The sequence below is a fragment of the Anabrus simplex genome, chromosome 1 (assembly GCF_040414725.1).
Source record: "Anabrus simplex isolate iqAnaSimp1 chromosome 1, ASM4041472v1, whole genome shotgun sequence".
Taxonomy (NCBI): Eukaryota; Metazoa; Arthropoda; class Insecta; order Orthoptera; family Tettigoniidae; genus Anabrus; species Anabrus simplex.
Genome location: NC_090265.1, coordinates 1,406,711,397 through 1,406,733,233, shown reverse-complemented (window position 1 = coordinate 1,406,733,233; position 21,837 = coordinate 1,406,711,397). Strand labels below are relative to the sequence as shown.

The 21,837-nt window shown below is 39.0% G+C and overlaps 1 protein-coding gene across 1 annotated transcript in view; it reads right to left on the bottom strand.

The window, feature by feature from the left end:
• Nucleotides 1-21,837, bottom strand: part of LOC136859653 (proton-coupled amino acid transporter-like protein pathetic) — a 72,089-nt gene that overhangs the window by 8,514 nt on the left and 41,738 nt on the right. Inside the window, exon 5 of the mRNA XM_067138709.2 lies at nucleotides 1,383-1,561. Coding sequence (XP_066994810.2) covers nucleotides 1,383-1,561 — 179 coding nt within the window. The remainder of the gene's footprint in view (nucleotides 1-1,382; nucleotides 1,562-21,837) is intronic.

The following is a 21,837-nucleotide window of genomic DNA, read 5'->3' as shown; positions in this document are numbered from 1 at the left end:
CGTCTACTATTACGAATTGAGCATAGGCGAGAACGTTTGAACTTCTGCCAGGAATGGGCAGCATAGCAGCTTACGGATTGCCGACGAGTGATATTCAGCGACGAATAACGGTTCTGTCTAGATACCGATGACCACCGAATTCGAGTATGAAGACATCCTGACCAGCGCAGTGATCCATGCTTCACTGTAGACCGGCACACCGCCCCAATGAGAGGAGTCCTGGTGCAGGTTGCCGTTTCCTACGATTTCTGCTGTCAGCTAGTGGTGATTAAAGGAAGCGTGACGACGCTGTGATACATGCAGGAAATTCTGCGAACGTGTGTGCTTCCCTTCCCGGTTCAGCTCGACGTCCCCATTTTCCAGCAGGGTAATGCCAGAACTCACACAGCAGAAGTGCCTTGGCCTGCCTTCGTGATGTCAATATGCTTCCTTTACCAGCACGGTCTCTGTACTTCTCACATATCGAGAACGTTAGGGATCAGATTGAATGGTAACTTGGGCTTGCAACAACTTGCAGATTTGGAGGGTCAGTTGCGCCAGTTGTGGCAGGATCCTCCTCAAGGGAACATTCGACATCTGTACGCTTCCATGACCAACCGTATCGCCATCTGCCTCCATGCTACGGGTGATCCAATACCATACTAAGTGCATGCTGTAATAAATATTTGGCGTGGTACGATATTTTGATGTTTTCATAATACTACTTTAGGATGTCCTGTTCCTATATCCACTTACATGTACTGCGATAGCTTCTATATGCTGCACAGTATTCTTGTAGTAGTCAAGTTGCCACTAGCCTAGTACAGTAATTGGGTTGGCAATGACTGCGTACGAAACTAGCTCACGTGCTCTTGTTTCGTCAGAAATATATGTAATAGCTTTGAATTAATATTTTAAGATCCTATTTAAAGGGTATTTGTTAAGCCATGATCGTTAAGGTGTTGAAATCTAAACAGACTGACACCGTGGTTAGCCGGTTCGAACCCTGGCGATCGAAAAACTTTCACCATCAGAATGTTGGCCGGCAGGGTAGGGGAGGTGGTAATGTACAATTTCTAACCACAAGATTGCGTGCCAAAATCCTGGATTAAATTCCAATCTTCTCCTCATCGCGCATATGGAGTGAGCGCATGTGACGCTGTTGATGGTAATTCGTCCGTCGGATGGGGACGTTAAGCCATGAGCGGACTCCTTTGTGCTATTCGACAGGAGTATCTCGTAATCATTTCATTTTCCTCTGATGAGGTTGACATCAGGGAGGGCATCCTGTCATAAAAGACTGCCACGAGAGATCCATCTCACCTCATACCCGACCCCATAGGGAAATGGGACAAGGGTTGGACAAACAGAGAACAAACATTAAAAGGGTATTTGTTACTTACACTTCCTTAATAGGCAGGTTGAGGGTGACACTTCCTTCCGTGTCGTCCCCGTACTTGACGTAGCCGAAGAAACCCATCACAGCATACAACCCAACAATCAAGACCATAGACAAGTTGAGGATTCCCGGACATCCAAGGAAGTGGCTGGGGTTCTTCATGCTATTCTCGACTGGCATCACCTGAAATATATCCAATGTATGTATGTATGTATGTATGTATGTATGTATGTATGTATGTATGTATGTATGTATGTATGTATGTATGCATGTATTAGAACCTTTCCACCCCACGCCATTTGTCGCATAGAACCAAATGACTGCATGATAATCCCTAAAAAGTCGGGATACCGCCATATAGCACCATACGCCAAAGCGCCTGATGGAAAGGGACCTTTTTAGTCTAGAGTCAAATGCCACCTCATCAGGAAGGAACAAAAAAAAATTCTGAATGATGGGTGAGCAAATGCTCTTCCGACCATGCAAGGGTCTACTGCACCCTTCCGTTCCATAGAATCAAACCACCGACCTCCCAAGGCCATGGTGCGTTCGCAGCAGAAGATCAAATAAAATAACACATAACTAGCTTAAAGGCATAAATGAGCGGAAGGAAACCTGGGATACAATGTTATTCGGCAAAATGACAGGCAGACAAAAGTTTAAATACCTATTTATTGAGCCTTGATAAATCAAATTAATTAAAGGTTGATCCTGAATATTTATAGTATATCAATGTTGAATGTGCAATGTCCAATGGACTAAATACAAATTGCAAAGTGTCAAAAATTTTATTTCTCCTTTACCTCTTTCTTCTTCCCGACATGATGATAAATATTACATTATAATTTGTATAACATACTTTAAAAACAAAATATCCTTATAAATGCGACGGTTATCATTATTAACTTTCTTCACTATCAGAGAAGCAATTATTTATACAACAAATTAAATTGAAGATAACTTGAAGTGGTCACCTAGCTAAATAATTATATTACAAAAGTAAACAAAGAATAAATGAATGCTAGTCTATATAATCCTAATCAAAATAAAATGACTGATGTCGGGTCCAGAAATCGAACCCCCATCCCAATGAATCCAATGACAAAAATTACGAAAATAAAACTCGATTTGTCATCCACATAAAAAGTGAAACACGACTAAAAGAAAGTATAAAAAAAGAAAATATGTACGCATAATATGAAAAGAAATCATAAACAATATACATATGCAATTGGCTGTATATAAAAAAATATGTGACAACAAAAATCCATGGTTGCCTCAGAAATCGAACCGATGATATCCAAGATGGCATCGACAAACGGGACTAAAAAAATTGCCTTTCTTAATTAAAGATAGGGTCAACAAATAAATAATAATACTGGCGTTCCAGTTAGTTAAATATTATTATAAAATCTTACATGGAAAAGTAAAAGAATCCTTTAAACAATAATTGGTGTCGCACTGCCTTCATTCTAAGTGGAATAGCTCGAACAATACAGCATACAGTAATCCTCTACAAGGGGCAAGGCCTCTTCCGTCCCCTGGGGTCGTAAATATCCGGACGTCAAAGCCCTAGCAAATAATGGCCCGGTGTGGCAGAAATATCCTTTCAACATCTCAAGGTGAAAGCAAATCGTTTCCCTTGGAACACATATTTGTTAAATAATCTTATTTCATTATATATTCTCATATCATATTTCCAAAGCTCCACTGGCTTATAAATTCACTGTCCTGCCACAATTCTATAATACAATATCAAGCCACTGTTCATTTTCTCATATTCACATCCTTCAACTTAGAATGACCGGCTTCGATTCCATCCGATTACAGAATACAGCCTAGGTTTTTCCTACATTTTAAACTCAAATCAATAAAATCAAATATGGATTTTAAACATATCCATAATGTTATTCTCATATATTGAAAGGGAAAATATTCGACATTAAAGGAAAACGCTAATCTCAATAGGAGGGCGTCTGTTCGATGTCTAGGCATGTCACAAGTTACGCATATAATTAATACAGCCATCTACAAATATTATCATGCAAATTACGTGAAAATAAGAGTGCCTTGCTATCCTGATGTTAACAGTCGATAATCCATTTTACAAGCATAATCACCATGCATTATCATAATAAGCTTGGAAATCACGTAAATAAATTATACAAAATTACGGCTTGGCTGAGTGCCAAAACAAATCTACATTCATTTACTGTTACCTAATCTAAGCACTCTCAGACTAACTAATATTTTATCATCACGTCAAATACATGCATTACGTTAATTATATATATATATATTTTTAAGCCCATGGAGTAGACTATTAATTCCATGAAATGAACATAAATGAATATGAAGACCACTCACAAGTTTTCTCTCTAATTAAAAAAAATACATGCAGTTTACATGTCTAACCTAATTTATGTGATCTGCATAATGAATAACCGCGCATTTATAAAAAAAATTATTTAATTTTAGTACTTATCATCATGTCGTAACAATCCAAGGTTCGGGTCCCGGGTAAGACCCTCATTCTTTCTTTTTAAGCTTCCATGGTGTTGACGTTGGTCACAGGTTCATGTCCGTTGCTACTCCCGCTGAGCGCGTTCATAATCCAATGGTTATCTTCTACACTTATAACAGTTTTTATGAGATTAACACTTGTTGCGTCACTTTAACACAAAAATACAATTATTACACTTTAATGAAATTAACACTTGTTGCATCACTTTTAAAAATTACAATTATACCGTTCTTGTGGTCACATAACTTCAACCTTTTTAAAATACTATTGTTTGTAGACAATTATACATTCTCGAAGATGTAAACTGTATATTTGCAGTCTGAAACACTAAATAGATCAGAACACTATCAAACCGTGGTTCTGCTTTGGATCCTTCGCGTGAAGTGGATACTGTTGTCATCATCGCTATTCATTTTATAAACTTTCCCCCACTCTTGCAAGAGACAATGGCTAATCCCCACTACTTTTTTTAAACTAATTGTTCCACGTGTCGTATGACATCGGTAATACACTCAAATGTGTGACTCAGATTCTTAAGTAGTCTGGTTATGTGCGGAACCTGAATTGTTCGGCCATTTATTTAAAATTAATTATCAAAATAATGCCCCTACAATGTCCTCCATGAGGGTGCTGCGTACAAAGGACGCGTCATGACGCTTAGCGTGTTATATAATGCAACGATTGCGTATTCTTCCACACGTTAATATATTATAAAGAATTGGAATTTTGGCAGATGTCTATAATGAAATCATATAACATCCCGAGGTTTCCCATATTAAATATTATGCATGTCTCGAAATCTCATCATACAAATGCAACTCGCGAGCTGGCAACATCGTGTTTGGCCATTTTTTCAACGGGTGAAGGTATCATTATCGATTTTTCTGGCTTGACATTTTCTTCTCTCTCTTTCTATCTATGTATTCTTTTAGTTAAGACGGAGTGGTGTTTAGCAGGCTACAAAGGTTGTGTAAGCAGGTGCAACCTAATGCAACTTTTGTAACAAGTACGAGGGAGCTTTACATAGGTTTTTCACTGCCAAATAATTAATAAATAAATATGTACATGACCGATAAGGTCACAGTATGTATGTATGTATGTATGTATGTATGTATGTATGTATGTATGTATGTATGTATGTATGTATTGTACCGGGAAAAAGAATGTCTGTCTATGGGGACGCTGACACTAGCTTGAAGAGCATGGAATATTTCTAAGGGTGTGGTACGTAAACACTGGAGTTGGTACAGAGAGGGGTATTAGTTCATTGAACTTACATTCCTTAAAAAATTGGTTTTATTGTTCATTGGAAACAAATTCATATCACCTTTCATACAAGTTGAGTTGAAGCGTTGTAGCAGGCTGGAATCTCCGGACTCCGGGATGGTTACTGGGCACGGTCTGGACAGGAACCACGCCCGTCTGGATGTGAATTTCTCGAATTTCTAGAGGATCTGGAAGTTCTCGAATTTCCAGGTGCACACATTGCGGGGTTCGATCTCACAAGATAACACTGAGAGGTGTGGCGTAACGCGCACACAAGTCCCCCGTATGGCATTCAATTCACTTGTAGCACTGTTAAATAAATTAACATTGACATTTAAATATTGCATTCATTCACTGTAAGTGGGATATGTCAAACGTTAATGAAATTGACACTCGAATCTTGATTCAAACACCTCGTTGAATCACAAAGGTTCATAAATTATCACTTGAAAGTAATGCAATTAAACTGAATGTATGACCACATGTTGGATATCACCCGAATTGTACTCGTAAAAATTATGTACAATTTATAATGTCAAGTTCACGGCGTAGGTACGCTGACACTGGCATGACAAACTGGAATGTTCTATTATATCACTGATCATTATCATCACAGTTCCTAACTTACTGACTTCGTCAATTTTATAATCAGAACACAATGTTGAGCGCAATATTCACAGTTTTTGTATGTTCGGGACATATTAGCATTTTCTTGATAAATTAAGCAAATATAATAGCATTTGGAAATGTCCTATTCCGTCTCTGAATAATTGTCAAAATTATGTGTGCTTGAAGACTTGCTCAGCACTGTCTTTAAATGATTATTAAAATTAAACGGCACTCGAAGAGAGTCTAACACTGTTCGTGAATAATTATTATGAAGAAGAAATTATAAGTTCAAATATGGCACTGAAAAATTCTACATTCTCTTGGAACTTCCTGAGAGGAAAACACAAATTCAGATATAGAATGGGTATGTATCTGTTACGATGACACAAGTTTAAACACAAGTGGCACAGTTTACGAAACACAAGTTCAAACGTAATGCTCGGAAATACTCTAAGTTTCCACAACTTGTCGCGAAACACAAGTTCAGTGTGGTACATGGAAAATGACAACACTCACAAGAAAAGTTATATGTTCCCACAGCTTATCGCGGAACACAAGTTCAAATGTGACACTCGGAAAAATTTTATGTTCCCAAAGATTGTTTACGAAACACAAATTCAAACACAAGTTCAAATGTAGCACTTGGAAGTGTTACGACACTCACGAGAAAAATTCTATGTTCCTTCAATTTGTCACTGAAACACAAGTTCAAACGTAATACTCGCAAATACTCTAAGTTTACACAGTTTATCGCGAAACACAATTTCAATGTGATACTTGGAAAATTATTAAGTTTCGCCTCCGCTGGAACCGGGCACCAGAGATGCGAAGTCTCGTCCGGCCATAGGTTCAGTCTGCCGCACATGTAGAGCTTCACTCGTCACCCGTATCGCAGAGACGGTGAAGTATTATTGACACTGTAGTCTGGATCGCCCTCCTTTTATACCTGAAGCCGACGAAGCGTCTAGAAACGTGGATATTATCCACCTCTATAACTCCCAAAGTACATGGTGGATTTGCTCCAGAATTTGATAGATTGCATCTGTTATGATGGCCTCCACGTTGGCGGTGTAAAAACAGCAACATCTTAATTCCAAGTAGACGTTTAAACTTGGGTCAGAACATTACCATATATGGTCACTTCTGGCTGCGTGAAGCCAGCTCGAAGCGGCTACGTCACGGCTGTGCACGCGAGGCCAACGAGAGAGACAGGCCGCGGCCCGTTAAAGTCACGTGTCAAACCAACACCATCTCCTAGGTACCCGAAACAACCTATGGATGATGGGTTCATAACCTTACCCACCAGGGGTAGAGAGAAAGAGAGAGAAATAGAGAGAGAGAGAGAAGGAGAGAGAGAGAGAGAGAAAGAGAGAGAAATAGAGAGAGAAATAGAGAGAGAGAGAGAGCCCTAGAGAGAAGGCTGTTAGCGTGTTCGCCCCGAAAGGGAAGTTAAAGCGAACACATAGAAGGGCAAGGGGGGCAAGGAAAACAACAATGCACAATACAACATCAAACAGGAGGAAAACACACTTACCTAAGGAAACTGCTGGACTCAGGAAAAGGCCGTGGTCAGAATATTATATTTTAAAAGTAACAGTGACAGTGCCTCATTGAAAAGTTGAATGAATGAAACCACCATTTGTAAAAATAAATGATTTTTAATCCACCTTTCAAAGAAAACAAACTTGCAATAAATAAAGGAAGAAAACAGAAACCCAACAAGAAATTAACTTCTTTAAAATTCTTCAGTTAACATTAATAAAGTGTGACCAAACTCCAAGAATCTTAATAGTGGAATGATTCAAATTAACAGGTGGAGAACCGAGCAATACGATAAGATTAGTTTTAAAACAAAATAAATAAAATGCTGACCTCGATTAAAACATGAATGGCACACAATAAATAAACATTCCTATCGACCGGTCGCCTAAGCTAATAATTAAACCTAAACTCTAAAAATTAATCAATTAATTAACCCAAGGTTGAAGTAACATTCTCTACCGTAAAACCTTTTCAGCACGGCAAGCCTTCGCAAGAGTTAGTATTTTAAAACACCCCGAACACACGACACAGGTTTCCAAATTACCAGAGAAGAAAAAGGTAAAAGGCAAGAAAATACAAGGTAACTATTCACTTAGAGCACACGAAAGTCAAAACATGCACATTAAGAATGTACCAAGCAAAAGGTCACGCCTCCATTTAAAATTCCAGTTCGCCCAACAATCACGTCAACAAAATCGTTGCTAAGGCAACAGCAACAAAAGCATGTCCACGAGGACACAATTAATACAGGAAAAATGCCCATGAACCAGAAAAATAAAATAATAAGAGACCGAATGAACTGAGCGAAACAATAATTGACATGAACCAAAGGTCAAAAATAAATTATTAAGTAAGATCGAATTTCAAAAAAAATCTTGCGATTGCTTTGCTGAAACAGAAATTTCTAGAAATTTTAACAAACTGAAAACATTTTATAATCACAGCAATAGAACCAGCTTTTGGGTGGTTAGGCCGTGTGCATTATGCAGAGTTAGTCCACGGCGAACTTTCTGCTATAATACTAAGCGTAGCTTCTTCCTGTTTACATTGCGATGTAACACACATGCAGTCGTTACACAGTTTATTATTACTATTATTATTACCAAAATGAGTAACTTTTCTCACATCGGAGCACGAGATTTTTTGAAGACTTTCCATCTTCCTCGAGGTTAAATTTCCGCATAATAAATGAATTAAAAGAACTTACAGTTTCGATCCATGAGTACGAGGTGATGCTGAAAGGTTGCCTTGTAGTATACCTTCACCACATGGTTTCCAAACAGACGAAAAATATGCAGTAAACTGCTGATGCCACACCAAAAATTACTCGAGGTCAACAATCAGTCTGTAGGGCAGACAAAAGCCCACAAGGGACTTAATTTAGCCGTTCTCAAAGCTAATATTCCCAGACATATTGCTGGTGCAACACACGCGTCTGCCCGCCATGGCGATATTACACGAACTGCCGGCGTGCTAACTGCAAACCAAGCGTGGCGTCTACTTCTCCTTGCATGCGCACAGAATACTTCCGTCAGCCCGAGAGTTCCAAGCCTAGCCACCAGAGTGTAGCACATCATACCGCAAGTCAGTACGATTAATTAATTCAAATACGACAACCAAGATATTACACAATAAATGTCATTGGATAGAGTTCATACACAAAGTTCGTCGACACAAATTTCCAGGGGTTTGAGAACCCATTCCAAAAGGTTACTGAGGTGTTACGACATGTTAAAATCGTCACAGTCCTCCCTCTCCGAAACACGACATATACACATCCTTATTTCAATAATGATGCAGTGGTCAGAAGTAAACTAAATTTAGTTGAGGCAGTCCGATGAAAAAATGACCACTGTGATTCAAGGATTCATATTAAAAGGTCTACCAGACGTGATGGTGGAACAGACAAACAGACGCCATGCCATGTTGAATACACCGGTTGTCGTCCGGTCACCGCAGTTAAGCAAGAAAGTGTTCGTGTGCATGTTCTAAATGTAAAAACGTTGAGTGTTTAGATATGGTGTAAGATAGAGAATTGAGTATAGCCAGTAAGTTCAAATTAGTTTGTAGGTTATGTGACTTTGAATTTTCACCTTTTCTTCAAAGAGAACTGATTCTGGTTCTTATGAAAGTAATGTTAGAATTGCATATGGACTGAGATGCATAGAACAGGGTAGGGTTTCCTCAATATGCCACAACCATGTGCAAGGTTTGATCATTTGAACCAAGAACTTTCAGATTCTGTGTGTTACATTGCAAAAGAATCAATGGCTAAAGCAGTAGAACAAGTTGTGGAAGGAAGGCAGATGGAAATTGATGCTGGAAAGGAAATGCAGGCTGGTACAAGTACTGAAATTGCCACTGATTTATGAGTTTCCATAGATGGGACTTGGATTAAGAGGGGACATACCTCTATTATGGCGTTGCATCAATAATCATCATTGATTCTGGTAAAGTTCTGGATATAGACATAATGTCTAAGTACTGCCAAAATTGTGCAACTAGAGTGAATGTGAAAATGAAATAGATGAAAGATTGTGGCAAGAAAAACATGCAGCACCATGTTCTAAAAATTACACTGGCTCAAGTGGGGCTATGGAGTCTACAGCTGTAGTGAATATGTTTGGCAAATCTGTAGAGCAATATGGAGTGAGATATAAGAAGTATCTTGGAGATGGGACTCTTCTGCTTTCAAAACTGTTGTAGTTTGGATTTGAAAAGTTGAAATGTGTTGGTCACATCCAGAAGAGAGTTGGTGGCAGGCTTTGTCGTTTGTTGAAAGAAAAGAAGGGTAACATTCTTGAGGATGAAAAATCTTTAGGAGGAAGAGGCAGACTTACACTAAAAGAAATAGATCCTCTTCAACTGTATTATGGGGAAGCTATAAGAGAAAACACTAACAATTTAGAAGCAATGAAACGAGCTGTATGGGCGATTTATTTCCAAAAATTGTCCACCGATGAAAATCCAGTGCACTATTTCTGTCCAAAAGAAGGGTGGTGTAAATACAACACAAACAGGAAAACATAAGCACTCACTTCCACAATCAGTCATGGATACCATCAAGCCAACATTCAGATTCCCAGCACAACCTGATTTGCTGAGAAAGTGCTTACATGAAAAAACTCAGAATATCAATGAAAGTTTCTACTATTTAGTTTGGATCCGATGCTCAAAAAGAACATCTTGTTGGTTTAACGTACTCAGAATTGGTGTTAATGATACTGTTTTGAGTTTTAATGAGGGAAATAATGGAATAATTGCAGTCCTGAAGAGAGTTGGTGTGAATGCAGGAGTGTTCACCATAAAGGCGTTCAACACCATTGACAGGAATAGACTCATGACAACTGAGAAAGTGATGCCTGATCTTGAGCTGGAAGCCAGAAAGAAAAAAAAAAGAGGGCGGAAACTAATGGTGGATGATGAAGAGTGTTAATACGGAGGATTTTAAAAATCAAATAAGCATTTTTCATATTTGAATATGGTAACAAAATGTATAAATGCATTTTTCTCTAATATACATTTTTTGTAGAATATGAAACCTTTTCTCAAAAACTATGAATCGCAGAGCTATAATTTCTTCAGAAGTTGTTCAATACACGTTGTGGAATATATGTAACTATAATTGTAATCATTACTTATTTAAATTTTTATTTATAGGGTTTTATGTGATGAAAATGTCTTATTTCTGCAACAATTTCAAGATTTTTAAAGTAAAAAACTAATATGAATATGTCATTTATTTTAGTTCAGTATTCATATTGTAGTGATAGCTTCATACAGTAAAAATTGATTGCATCATTAGAATTCCTGTTGTGGCTATCAAGCAAAAAGGGCATAACTGTTAAATGTCTTATAATATTAATGTGTATGCCTTACAGTACATCTAGGTATCTAATTATATTTTTTAGTACATTACAGTTAGCTATCTATCTACACACAACATTTCATGCCTTTAACTCAAAAACTATGGTTGTAATGATTTTTTAAGGAAAAGCTTGCATTTCCAATTACATCCCCCTTAAGTCGGAGTTAATTTAAATACTACAGGTATGTGCTTGGTTTAATTATTTTCAAATTTTACCAAATTTTAATATACTATGGTACGAATTTCAAACTCCAGTTTTGTTTTAAAATGATAAATATATATAACGGAAGTCGAAAATTTGGATTTCATTTCTCCCAGATATCTGATAAGCTTTGGACCTGTCATTGCTTTTGAAGTTGTCCTGTTAGAAATCTGAGATAAATTAGGAAAGATAATTTTGTAAGGAAATTTGTTTTTGGTTTAGGAAACTTCTACGCAGGCAAACACGACACTCGGCAAATCACTGACTATCAATCTGCCGACTATCACTTTCATATCAATAACATACGGCATAGCTACGCTCACGTAACTATAATACCTGGTCTGGGAATAGGAACAGGAGATTTCGCAAACAATTTTCCGAATAATATATTTTCCGGCTGAAACGCATAACAGTCTATAATGAAAATGTATGTATGTATGTACGTATGTTTTCAAGTCTTCACTTTGAAACAAAATACATTTAATCATATGACAGATCCCTCTGGGAGGGTTTACATAAAATGTCACGAAATTCTGGTCGAAGGTTTAAACATGATGTCGTTCCGGACGACAAGCAGACCAACAGACAGACGGAGGCACTTTCATGTGGAGGATTTCCCCAGATTTATAACTAGCACTGGAACTTTTAGCACTATTCTTGTTAGAAATTCGAGATCAGTTAGGAAAGATAATTTATACGGGAATAACTTCGGTTCATGTTTCATGGTTCATGTTTGTGGGTTACTGTAGTCACGTCCTAGGTCGTGAACCATGGGCAACGGCTGAGTGGCCTAGTAAGTGGTCCCGAGAGTCGGGATACCAGTTGCTATGGAATGGGAGTGGGCTTCTCGGACATATTCTGAGTCATGGCCCTCCTTGTACTCAGGCGGCTAGGACTATACAATTCACCGGTGGTCCATAACCCATTAGAGGAGACATCCTCACTTGGACTATGTGCAAGTAGGGTAGCATCCTGCTTCATGAATTTACCGAGCTCAGAACATTTTAAGCAAGCCTCGGACCTATGGGAGTAATGGAGTCCCACTGCCATTTGACAGGCGAGGGACTCCTTGGAAACAACTTGGCGAACGAAATGGAATTCGATGGGGAGCTATCAATATTAATGGGGCTTATGGAAGAAAGAAGGTAGAATTGGCTGAGTCAGCAAAGAGGATGCATCTGGATGTGCTAGGTGTAAGTGATATTCGGGTAAGGGGAGATAATGAAGAAGAGATAGGAGATTATAAAGTGTACTTGACGGGTGTTAGAAAGGGAATGGCAGTCTGGGGTAGGGCTCTTTATCAGGAATACCATTGTACGCAACATCGTTTCTGTTAGGCACGTAAATGAGCGAATGATGTGGGTAGATTTGTCAAATGGAGGAATTAGGACAAGAATTGTGTCCGTATATTCATCATGTGAGGGTGCAGATGAGGATGAAGTTGACATGTTTTATGAAGCATTGAGTGACATCGTGGTCAGGGTCAACAGCAAGGATAGAATAGTGCTAATGGGCGATTTCACTGCGAGAGTTGGGAATAGAACTGAAGGATACGAAAGGGTGATTGGTAAATGTGGAGAAGATATGGAAGCTAATGGGAATGGGAAGCGTTTGCTGGACTTCTGTGCTAGTATGGGTTTAGCTGTTACGAATACATTCTCAAGCATAATGCTATTCACCGCACACATGGGAGGCTAGGGGTACCAGATCCATAATAGACTATATCTTAACAGACTTTGAATTCAGGAAATCTGTTAGGAATGTACGAGTTTTTCGCGGATTTTTCGATGATACAGACCACTATCTGATCTGTAGTGAACTAAGTATCTCTAGGCCTATGGTAGAGAAAGTGAAATCTGTCTGCAAACGAATAAGGGTAGAAAATCTCCAGGACGAGGAAATTAGACAGAGGTACATGGATATGATTAGTGAGAAGTTTCGAACAGTAGACAGTAAGCAGGTTTAGGATATAGAAAGCGAATGGGTGGCATACAGAGATGCTGTAGTAGAAACAGCAAGGGAATGCCTAGGAACAACTGTGTGTAAAGATGGGAAAAAGCGAACATCTTGGTGGAATGATGAAGTGAGAGCAACATGTATACGGAAAAGAAGGCTTATCAGAAATGGCTCCAAACAAGGGCCGAGGCAGACAGGGATTTGTACGTAGATGAAAGAAACAGAGCGAAACAAATAGTTGTTGAATCCAAAAAGAAGTCATGGGAAGATTTTGATAATAACCTGGAAAGGCTAGGTCAAGCAGCAGGGAAACCTTTCTGGACAGTAATAAAGAATCTTAGGAAGGGAGGGAAAAAGGAAATGAACAGTGTTTTGAGTAATTCAGGTGAACTCATAATAGATCCCAGGGAATCATTGGAGAGGTGGAGAGGATATTTTGAACACCTTCTCAATGTAAAAGGAAATCATCCTGTGGTGTTGCAAACAGCCAAGCTCATGGGGAGGTGAAATTATGCTTGAGGAAGTGGAAACGATGGTAAGAAAACTCCATTGTCATAAGGCAGCAGGAATGGATGAAGTTAGACCTGAAATGGTGAAGTATAGTGGGAAGGCAGGGATAAAATGGCTTCATAGAGTAGTAAAATTAGCGTGGAGTGTTGGTAAGGTACCTTCAGATTGGACAAAAGCAGTAATTGCACCTATCTATAAGGAAGGGAACAGGAAGGATTGCAACAAATATCGAGGTGTCTCATTGATTAGTATAGCAGGCAAAGTATTCACTGCCGTCTTGGAAGGGAGGGTGCGATCAGTCGTTGAGAGGAAGTTGGATGAAAATCAGTGTGGTTTCAGACCACAGAGAGGCTGTCAGGATCAGATTTTCAGTATGCGCCAGGTAACTGAAAAATGCTGCGAGAGAAATAGGCAGTTGTGTTTATGAATATTGAATTTTTACGACCGCATTGTAATCGAAACCGACTTTCAACCTATTAGGTCGTGTTACGTACATTTAGTACGTGTTGAAGAGATGTTAAGTTGTTAGGTTGTGGGTTCGGATCCCACTGGTGTCTGGTTGGCCATTTTTATTCTGTACTGAACATCTCTTCAACACGTACTAAATGTACGTAACACGACCTAATAGGTTGAAAGTCGGTTTCGAGTTGCGTTTATGTTTCGTAGATCTAAAGAAAGCATATGACAGGGTACCGAGGGAAAATATGTTCACTATTCTGGGGGACTATGGAATTAAAGGTAGATTATTAAAATCAATCAAAGGTATTTATGTTGACAATTGGGCTTCAGTGAGAATTGATGGTAGAATGAGTTCTTGGTTCAGGGTACTTACAGGGGTTAGACAAGGCTGTAATCTTTCACCTTTGCTGTTCGTAGTTTACACGGATCATCTGCTGAAAGCTATAAAATGGCAGGGAGGGATTCACTTGGGTGGAAATGTAGTAAGCAGTTTGGCCTATGCTGACGACTTGGTCTTAATGGCAGACTGTGCCGAAAGCCTGCAGTCTAATATCTTGGAACTTGAAAATAGGTGCAATGAGTATGGTATGAAAATTAGCCTCTTGAAGACTAAATTGATGTCAGTAGGTAAGAAATTCAACAGAATTGAATGTCAGATTGGTGATACAAAGCTAGAACAGGTCGATAATTTCAAGTATTTAGGTTGGGTGTTCTCCCAGGATGGTAATATAGTAGGTGAGTTTGAATCAAGGTGTAGTAAAGCTAATTCAGTGAGTTCGCAGTTGCGATCAGCAGTATTCTGTAAGAAGGAAGTCAGCTCCCAGACGAAACTGTCTTTACATCGGTCTGTTTTCAGACCAACTTTGCTTTACGGGAGCGAAAGCTGGGTGGACTCAGGATATCTTATTCATAAGTTAGAAGTAACAGACATGAAAGTAGCAAGAATGATTGCTGGTACAAACAGGTGGGAACAATGGCAGGAGGGTACTCGGAATGAGGAGATAAAGACTAATTTAGGAATGAACACGATGGATGAAGCTGTACGCATAAACCGGCTTCGGTGGTGGGGTCATGTGAGGCGAATGGAGGAGGATAGTTTACCTAGGAGTATAATGGACTCTGCTATGGAGGGTAAGAGAAGTAGAGGGAGACCAAGACGACGATGGTTAGACTCGGTTTCTAACTATTTAAAGATAAGAGGTATAGAACTAAATGAGGCCACAACACTAGTTGCAAATCGAGGATTGTGGCGACGTTTAGTAAATTTTCAGAGGCTTGCAGACTGAACGCTGAAAGGCATAACAGTCTATAATAATAACGTATGTATGTATGTATGTATGTATGTATGTATGTATGTATGTAATATGTATGTATGTATGTATGTATGTATGTATGTATGTATGTATGTATGTATGTATGTATGTATGTATGTATGTATGTATGTATGTATGTATGTATGTATGTATGTATGTATGTATGTATGTATGTATGTATGTATAACTTCGGTGAAGGAAACCTCTATGCAGGCAGACGTACTTTCACGCCACTCAACAAACCGCACACTATCAATATGTAGGCTATCGTCTTCATATCTATAAACGTATTCCATTGTTGTCAGCATGTAACCATTCTACATTGTCTTGGAGCAGCTATTACGCGATTCTTTGCAAACAATTTTGCAAATAATGTATTTCCTGTTCTATATTTTGAAATGAAACATAGTTATTCATGTGATAGTTCCCTATGTACAAAATGTCGTGAAATTCCACCCAGCGTGCAGACGTGATGTCGTTTAGGAAGGCAGACAGACAGACGTCACTTCATTTCTGTATTTAGAGATATCACAAGTTAAAATCCTTTGCGAATGTCATCATCCGCATGATTTGGGGAGTAAATACTGACTCGCTACTCCCCTTTCAACGAAGTTTCGTAAAATAAAACCTTCTTGTACTTAATGGTACCTGTTTTTTAGGACAGTAAACTCCCCCTGTAGATTAGAGGCAGAGTGTCGGCCTCCGGATCCCAAGATAGCTGGTTCAAACCCGGCACAGAGGTAGTCGGATAAGAAGGGAGAAAAAAAGTCCATTAGACCCTCCATGTCGTACGAGGTTGGCCTCTGGTGACACGTTTGATGTCCACCCGCCAAAATTCAAACTCAGCCTTCGATATCCAAGAGAGATCCAGTTTACTCTGCCATCTAGTAGGTTTAGAGTAAAACGGAACGTCGAAATTGACGAGCAGGCAAGAGATGGCGTCATAAAAATGCCTGCACAGGGTAGCTGAGGTCATATTATTATTATTAGTCACTTAATATACACCATCTTTGTAAAGGTCAAGTGGGATATTGCCAGCCATTCTTTCCGTCCAGAAATTAATATGACACTCATTCCGTCATAGAAGTATTTTCCAGTAAAACAGACTCTTGTAGCCTTGCCGTACATGAGTACTTCTTCTTCTTCTTCTCTTACCAGGCGAGTTGGCCGTGCGGTTAGGGTCGCGCAGCTGTAAGCTTGCATCCGGGAGATAGTGGGTTCAAATCCCACTGTCGGCAGCCTTGAAGATGGTTTTCCGTGGTTTCCCATTTTCACACCAATCAAACGCTGGGGCTGTGCCTTAATTAAGGCCACGGCCGCTTCCTTCCCACTCTTAGGCCTTTCCTGTCACATCGTCGCCATAAGACCTATCTGTGTCAGTGCGACGTAAAGCAAATAGCAAAAAAAAAGAAAATAGCAAATAGCTTCTTCTCCATTTCCACATTCTGAGGTAATTTCCAATGACGTGTCTCTTCCAGATCCGTCTGCCTCTTATATCCTCTTCCTTAGGTCCCTTCTCTTTATTAGGCTATCGACGATTCTATTCCTTCATGTCAGGTTCTGTCTTCCTCTTCATCTCGTCACTAGTTTATTCCATGCTCTCTTCTCGACCTCTATTTCCATGTCTCTCACAACATGTCCGTACCACCTCAGTTTACTTTCCTTTGTTTTCGCGGTGCCTACAGTCACGCCACCTCTCCCTCGAAGTACTTAAAATTTCATATGTTTGAACACTTTCTCTTCCAATAAAGAATTGTGTGATCATTCAAATACAATTGAACCACATATCACTTAGTTATCATGTCGATAATGAGTTTAAATATGAATATTGCCCAATATTCGATAAACTGTACGACTCCTTGCCTGAATGGTCAGCTTTCAGGTCTCGGTTCAGAGGGTCCCACGTTCGATTCTTGGCTGCGTCGGGGATTTTAATCGCGTGTGATTAATTCTTCTGGCTTGGGGACTGATTGTTTGTTTTTGTCCCGAGATTTTCATCTTCATATTCAGACAACACATCACACTACCGACCACCAGAAAAACACGCAATAGTAAATACTCTGCTTCCTTCCACATGGGGTTGGCGTCAGGAAGGGCATGTGGCCGTAAAACAAACAGGGTCAAATACTACAACTACTACTACTACCACTACTACTACTACTACTACTACTACTACTACTACTACTACTACTACTACTACAATAACAACATCATATATAGCTTCTTCTCCATTTCCACATTCTGAGGTAATTTCCAATGACGTGTCTCTTCCAGATTCGTCTGCCTCCTATATCCTCTTCCTTAGGTCCCTTCTCTTTATTAAGTTATCCACGATTCTATTCCTTCATCTCAGGTTCTGTCTTCCTCTTCTCGACCTCTATTTCCATGTCTCTCACAACATGTCCGTACCATCTCAGTTTACTTTCCTTTGTTTTCGCGGTGCCTACAGTCACGCCAAGGGAAGTTAGTGATTGGAATAACGTACCAAGGAAGATATTCAATATATATATATATATATATATATATATACCACGACCCCACAAGGTGTGCGAATAGCTGTATAAGAAGATTAAGAAGAAGGAATATTATCTAATGTTAGATAAATACCTGTATTCATACCACCATAATCCCTATTACACTACAAGACCGCATGAATCAAACGAATATTTTGATATAATGGAAGGCAGGGTTATGACGCTACTCTAACCTGAGTATCTGATCCAAGAATGTGACAAGTGAAGGACACAGCTCATTAACACGACGTGTACAACTAAAACAGGTCCATTGCTAACCTAGAAATACATGTTGATTAACAAAACATATAGTGCCAAGATCACTGGCACAATGTGACCGGTTGTTTTTCAGAATACTGTTCACATTAAACATATATATATCTTCTTCTTCCTCTTCACGTGCATGTCTTCCCTGATCGTTCGCGATCAGTACCATGATCTGCTTCTTATCCGACCCACATAGATATGCATATTAGAACTACAGGGGTATGCGTTTGAAGACTCCTGTGTGGAGCGTGGCATGGGATGGAAGTGAAACATGGAAAATGGCTGGTGTAGAAAAAATTAGAATACCGGTACGCGTTTTTGAAATGTGATGTTACAGAGCAAAGATGAATGCCAGGTGTGTGGTTCGAAGCAAAAATGAGTAGTGAACGGAGTCGAGGAGAAGAGGACGATTTGGCGAATTTGACCAGAAGTGATAGACTGATAGGACACATCTTGAAACGCCCTGGATATCTTCAATTAGTTTTTGAGCGAAATTAAGTGAGGCATGATTTAACAAACAGATGTAGGGTGTGGTCTGATAATTATACAGAAATGAAAATTTGGCACAGAATAGAGTGACACGGAAAGCTGCATAAAACCAGTCTATGCTCCATGGATTGATGACGCAAACACAACAATTTAAATTTACTCCTTCATTACACAGACTGCACTATAAGCGCCTCAGGTACACAACGTATCTGCGTCTGATTGTAAAGTTAGTGTGTCTTACTCTTGCTAAAGGAAGCGTGGCATTTTTGTGAGATTTAAAGAGTCACTGTGATGTTCGGCTTTAAAAATGGAAGGGTATGTACAGGTATTTAAAGGCAGAAAGAGCTTGCAAGAAGGACATTCCAGGAATCATTAATGAACATGGGTAGTGTATATGCGAGGATCTTCAAAAGGCAGAAGTATTCAGTCAGCTGTATGTAAAGATCGTTGGTTACAAGGATAATGTCCAGATAGAGGAGGTGACTAATACTAAAGAAGTATTAAAATTTACCTATGAAAGCAATGACATTTAGAGTAAGATACAAATGTTGAAAACTAGAAAAGCAGCTCGAATTGATAAGGTTTGGGGGATATACTAAAGGCAATGGGTTGGGATATAGTACCATATCTGAAATACTTATTTGATTATTGTTTGCATGAAGGAACTTTACCAAATGAATGGAGTGTTACTATAGTAGCCCCTGTATATAAAGGAAAGGGTGATAGATATAAAGCTGAAAATTACAGGCCAGTCAGTTTGACATGCATTGTATGTAAGCTTTGGGAAGTCAATCTTTCTGATTATATTACACATGTTTGCAAAATTAAAACTGGTTTGATAGAATACAGTTGGGGTTTAGGAAAGGTTATTCCACTGAAGCCCAACTTGTAGGATTCCAGCAAGATATAGCAGATATCCTGGATTCAGGAGGTCAATTGGACTGTATCGCGATTGGCATGTCTAAGGCATTTGATAAGGTAGATCATGGGAGACTACTGGCAAAATGAGTGCAATTGAACGTGACAAAAGAGTGACTGAATGGGTTGCTCTGTTTGTAGAAAATACAACTCAGAGAATTAGAGTAGGTGAAGCTTTATCTGTCCCTCTAAAAATTAAGAGGGGAATTCCTCAAGGCAGTATTATTGGACCTTTATGTTTTCATATTTATCAATGATATGTGTAAAGAAGTTGAATCAGAGATAAGGCTTTTCGCAGATGGTGTTATTCTGTACAGAGTAATAAATAAGTTACAAGATTGTGAGCAACTGCAAAATGACCTCGATAATGTTGTGAGATGGATAGTAGGCAATGGTATGTTGATAAACGGGGATAAAAGTCAGGTTCTGAGTTTCACAAATAGTAAAAGTCCTCTCAGTTTTCATTACTGCGTTGATGGGGTGAAGCTTCCCTTTGGAGATCATTGTAAATACCTAGGTATTAATACAAGGAAAGATCTTCATTGGGGTAATCACATAAATGGAATTGTAAATAAAGGGTACAGATCTCTGCTCATGGTTATGAGAGTATTTAGGGGTTGTAGTAAGGATGTAAAGGAGAGAGTATATTTGTCGCTGGTGAGACCCCAACTAGAGTATGGTTCCAGTGTATGGGACCCTTACCAGGATTACTTGATTCAGGAACTGGAAAAAATCCAAAAGAAGGCAGCTCGATTTGTTCTGGGTGATTTCCGACAAAAGAATAGCGTTACAAAAATGTTGCAAAGTTTGGGCTGGGAAGACTTGGGAGAAAGGAGACGAGCTGCTCGACTAAGTGGTATGTTCCGAGCTGTCAGTGGAGAGATGGCGTGGAAGGACATCAGTAGACGAATAAGTTTGGGTGGTGTCTTTAAAAATAGGAAAGATCACAATATTAAGATAAAGTTGGAATTCAAGGGGACAAATTGGGGCTAATATTCGTTTATAGGAAGGGAAGTTAGTGATTGGAATAACGTACCAAGGAAGATATTCAATAAATTTCCAATTTATTTGCAATCACTTAAGAAAAGGGTAGGAAAACAACAGATATGGAATCTGCCACCTGGGCAACTGCCCTAAATACAGATTAGTAATGATTGATTGATTGATTGATTGATTGATTGATTGATTGATTGATTGATTGATTGATTGATTGATTGATTGATTGATTGATTGATTGATTGATTGATTGATTGATTGATTGATTGATTGATTGATTGATTGATTGATTGATTGATTGATTGATTGATTGATTGATTGATTGATTGATTGAGAACAGTGACGGTGTGTTTCTATCGTTTGAGAGGATTAAAGATTTAGATTTAATTGCTGGAAGGTTAATTTGAGTCTGTGGCTGATCCCCCAACAATCGATCAAAATTTGAAAATTGATTTATTATTGACGAAATCAGGACCCGCGTAATGGATAAGACAGTGATTTCGATAATGGTGTGTTACTTCGTGACATGATGACAAAGTGTGTTGCAGAAAATTGAGAGTACAGAAAGTATTAGTTCGACATATGTTATAGCATATTACCGAATGAGGAAAGCAGCGGGAAACTACCTCACTCCCCACTTTCCCATAACGCCTCCTTTTCTATGATAGGTAATGGTGGAATGGCTGAGTACGCAAGAGCAATGTGTGTCCAAATTTTTCTGTTAATCCATAGCAGAATTTTGATTTTATTGAAAGTCAACGAAGAAAGGTGACACAAGTCCGTTAATTACCGAAGTATATTGTTACGTAGGACGCACTAAAAAGCATGCGAAGGACTGAGTAACTCAGACCGTAGAAGCTCTGTCTTTCTGAGTCCAAGTTGGTGTTTTTTTTTTTTTTTTTTTTTTTTTTGCTTTACGTCACACCGACACAGATATGTCTTATGGCGACGATGGGATAGGAACGGCCTAGGAATTGGAAGGAAGCGGCCGTAGCCTTAATTAAGGTACAGCCCCGGCATTTGCCTG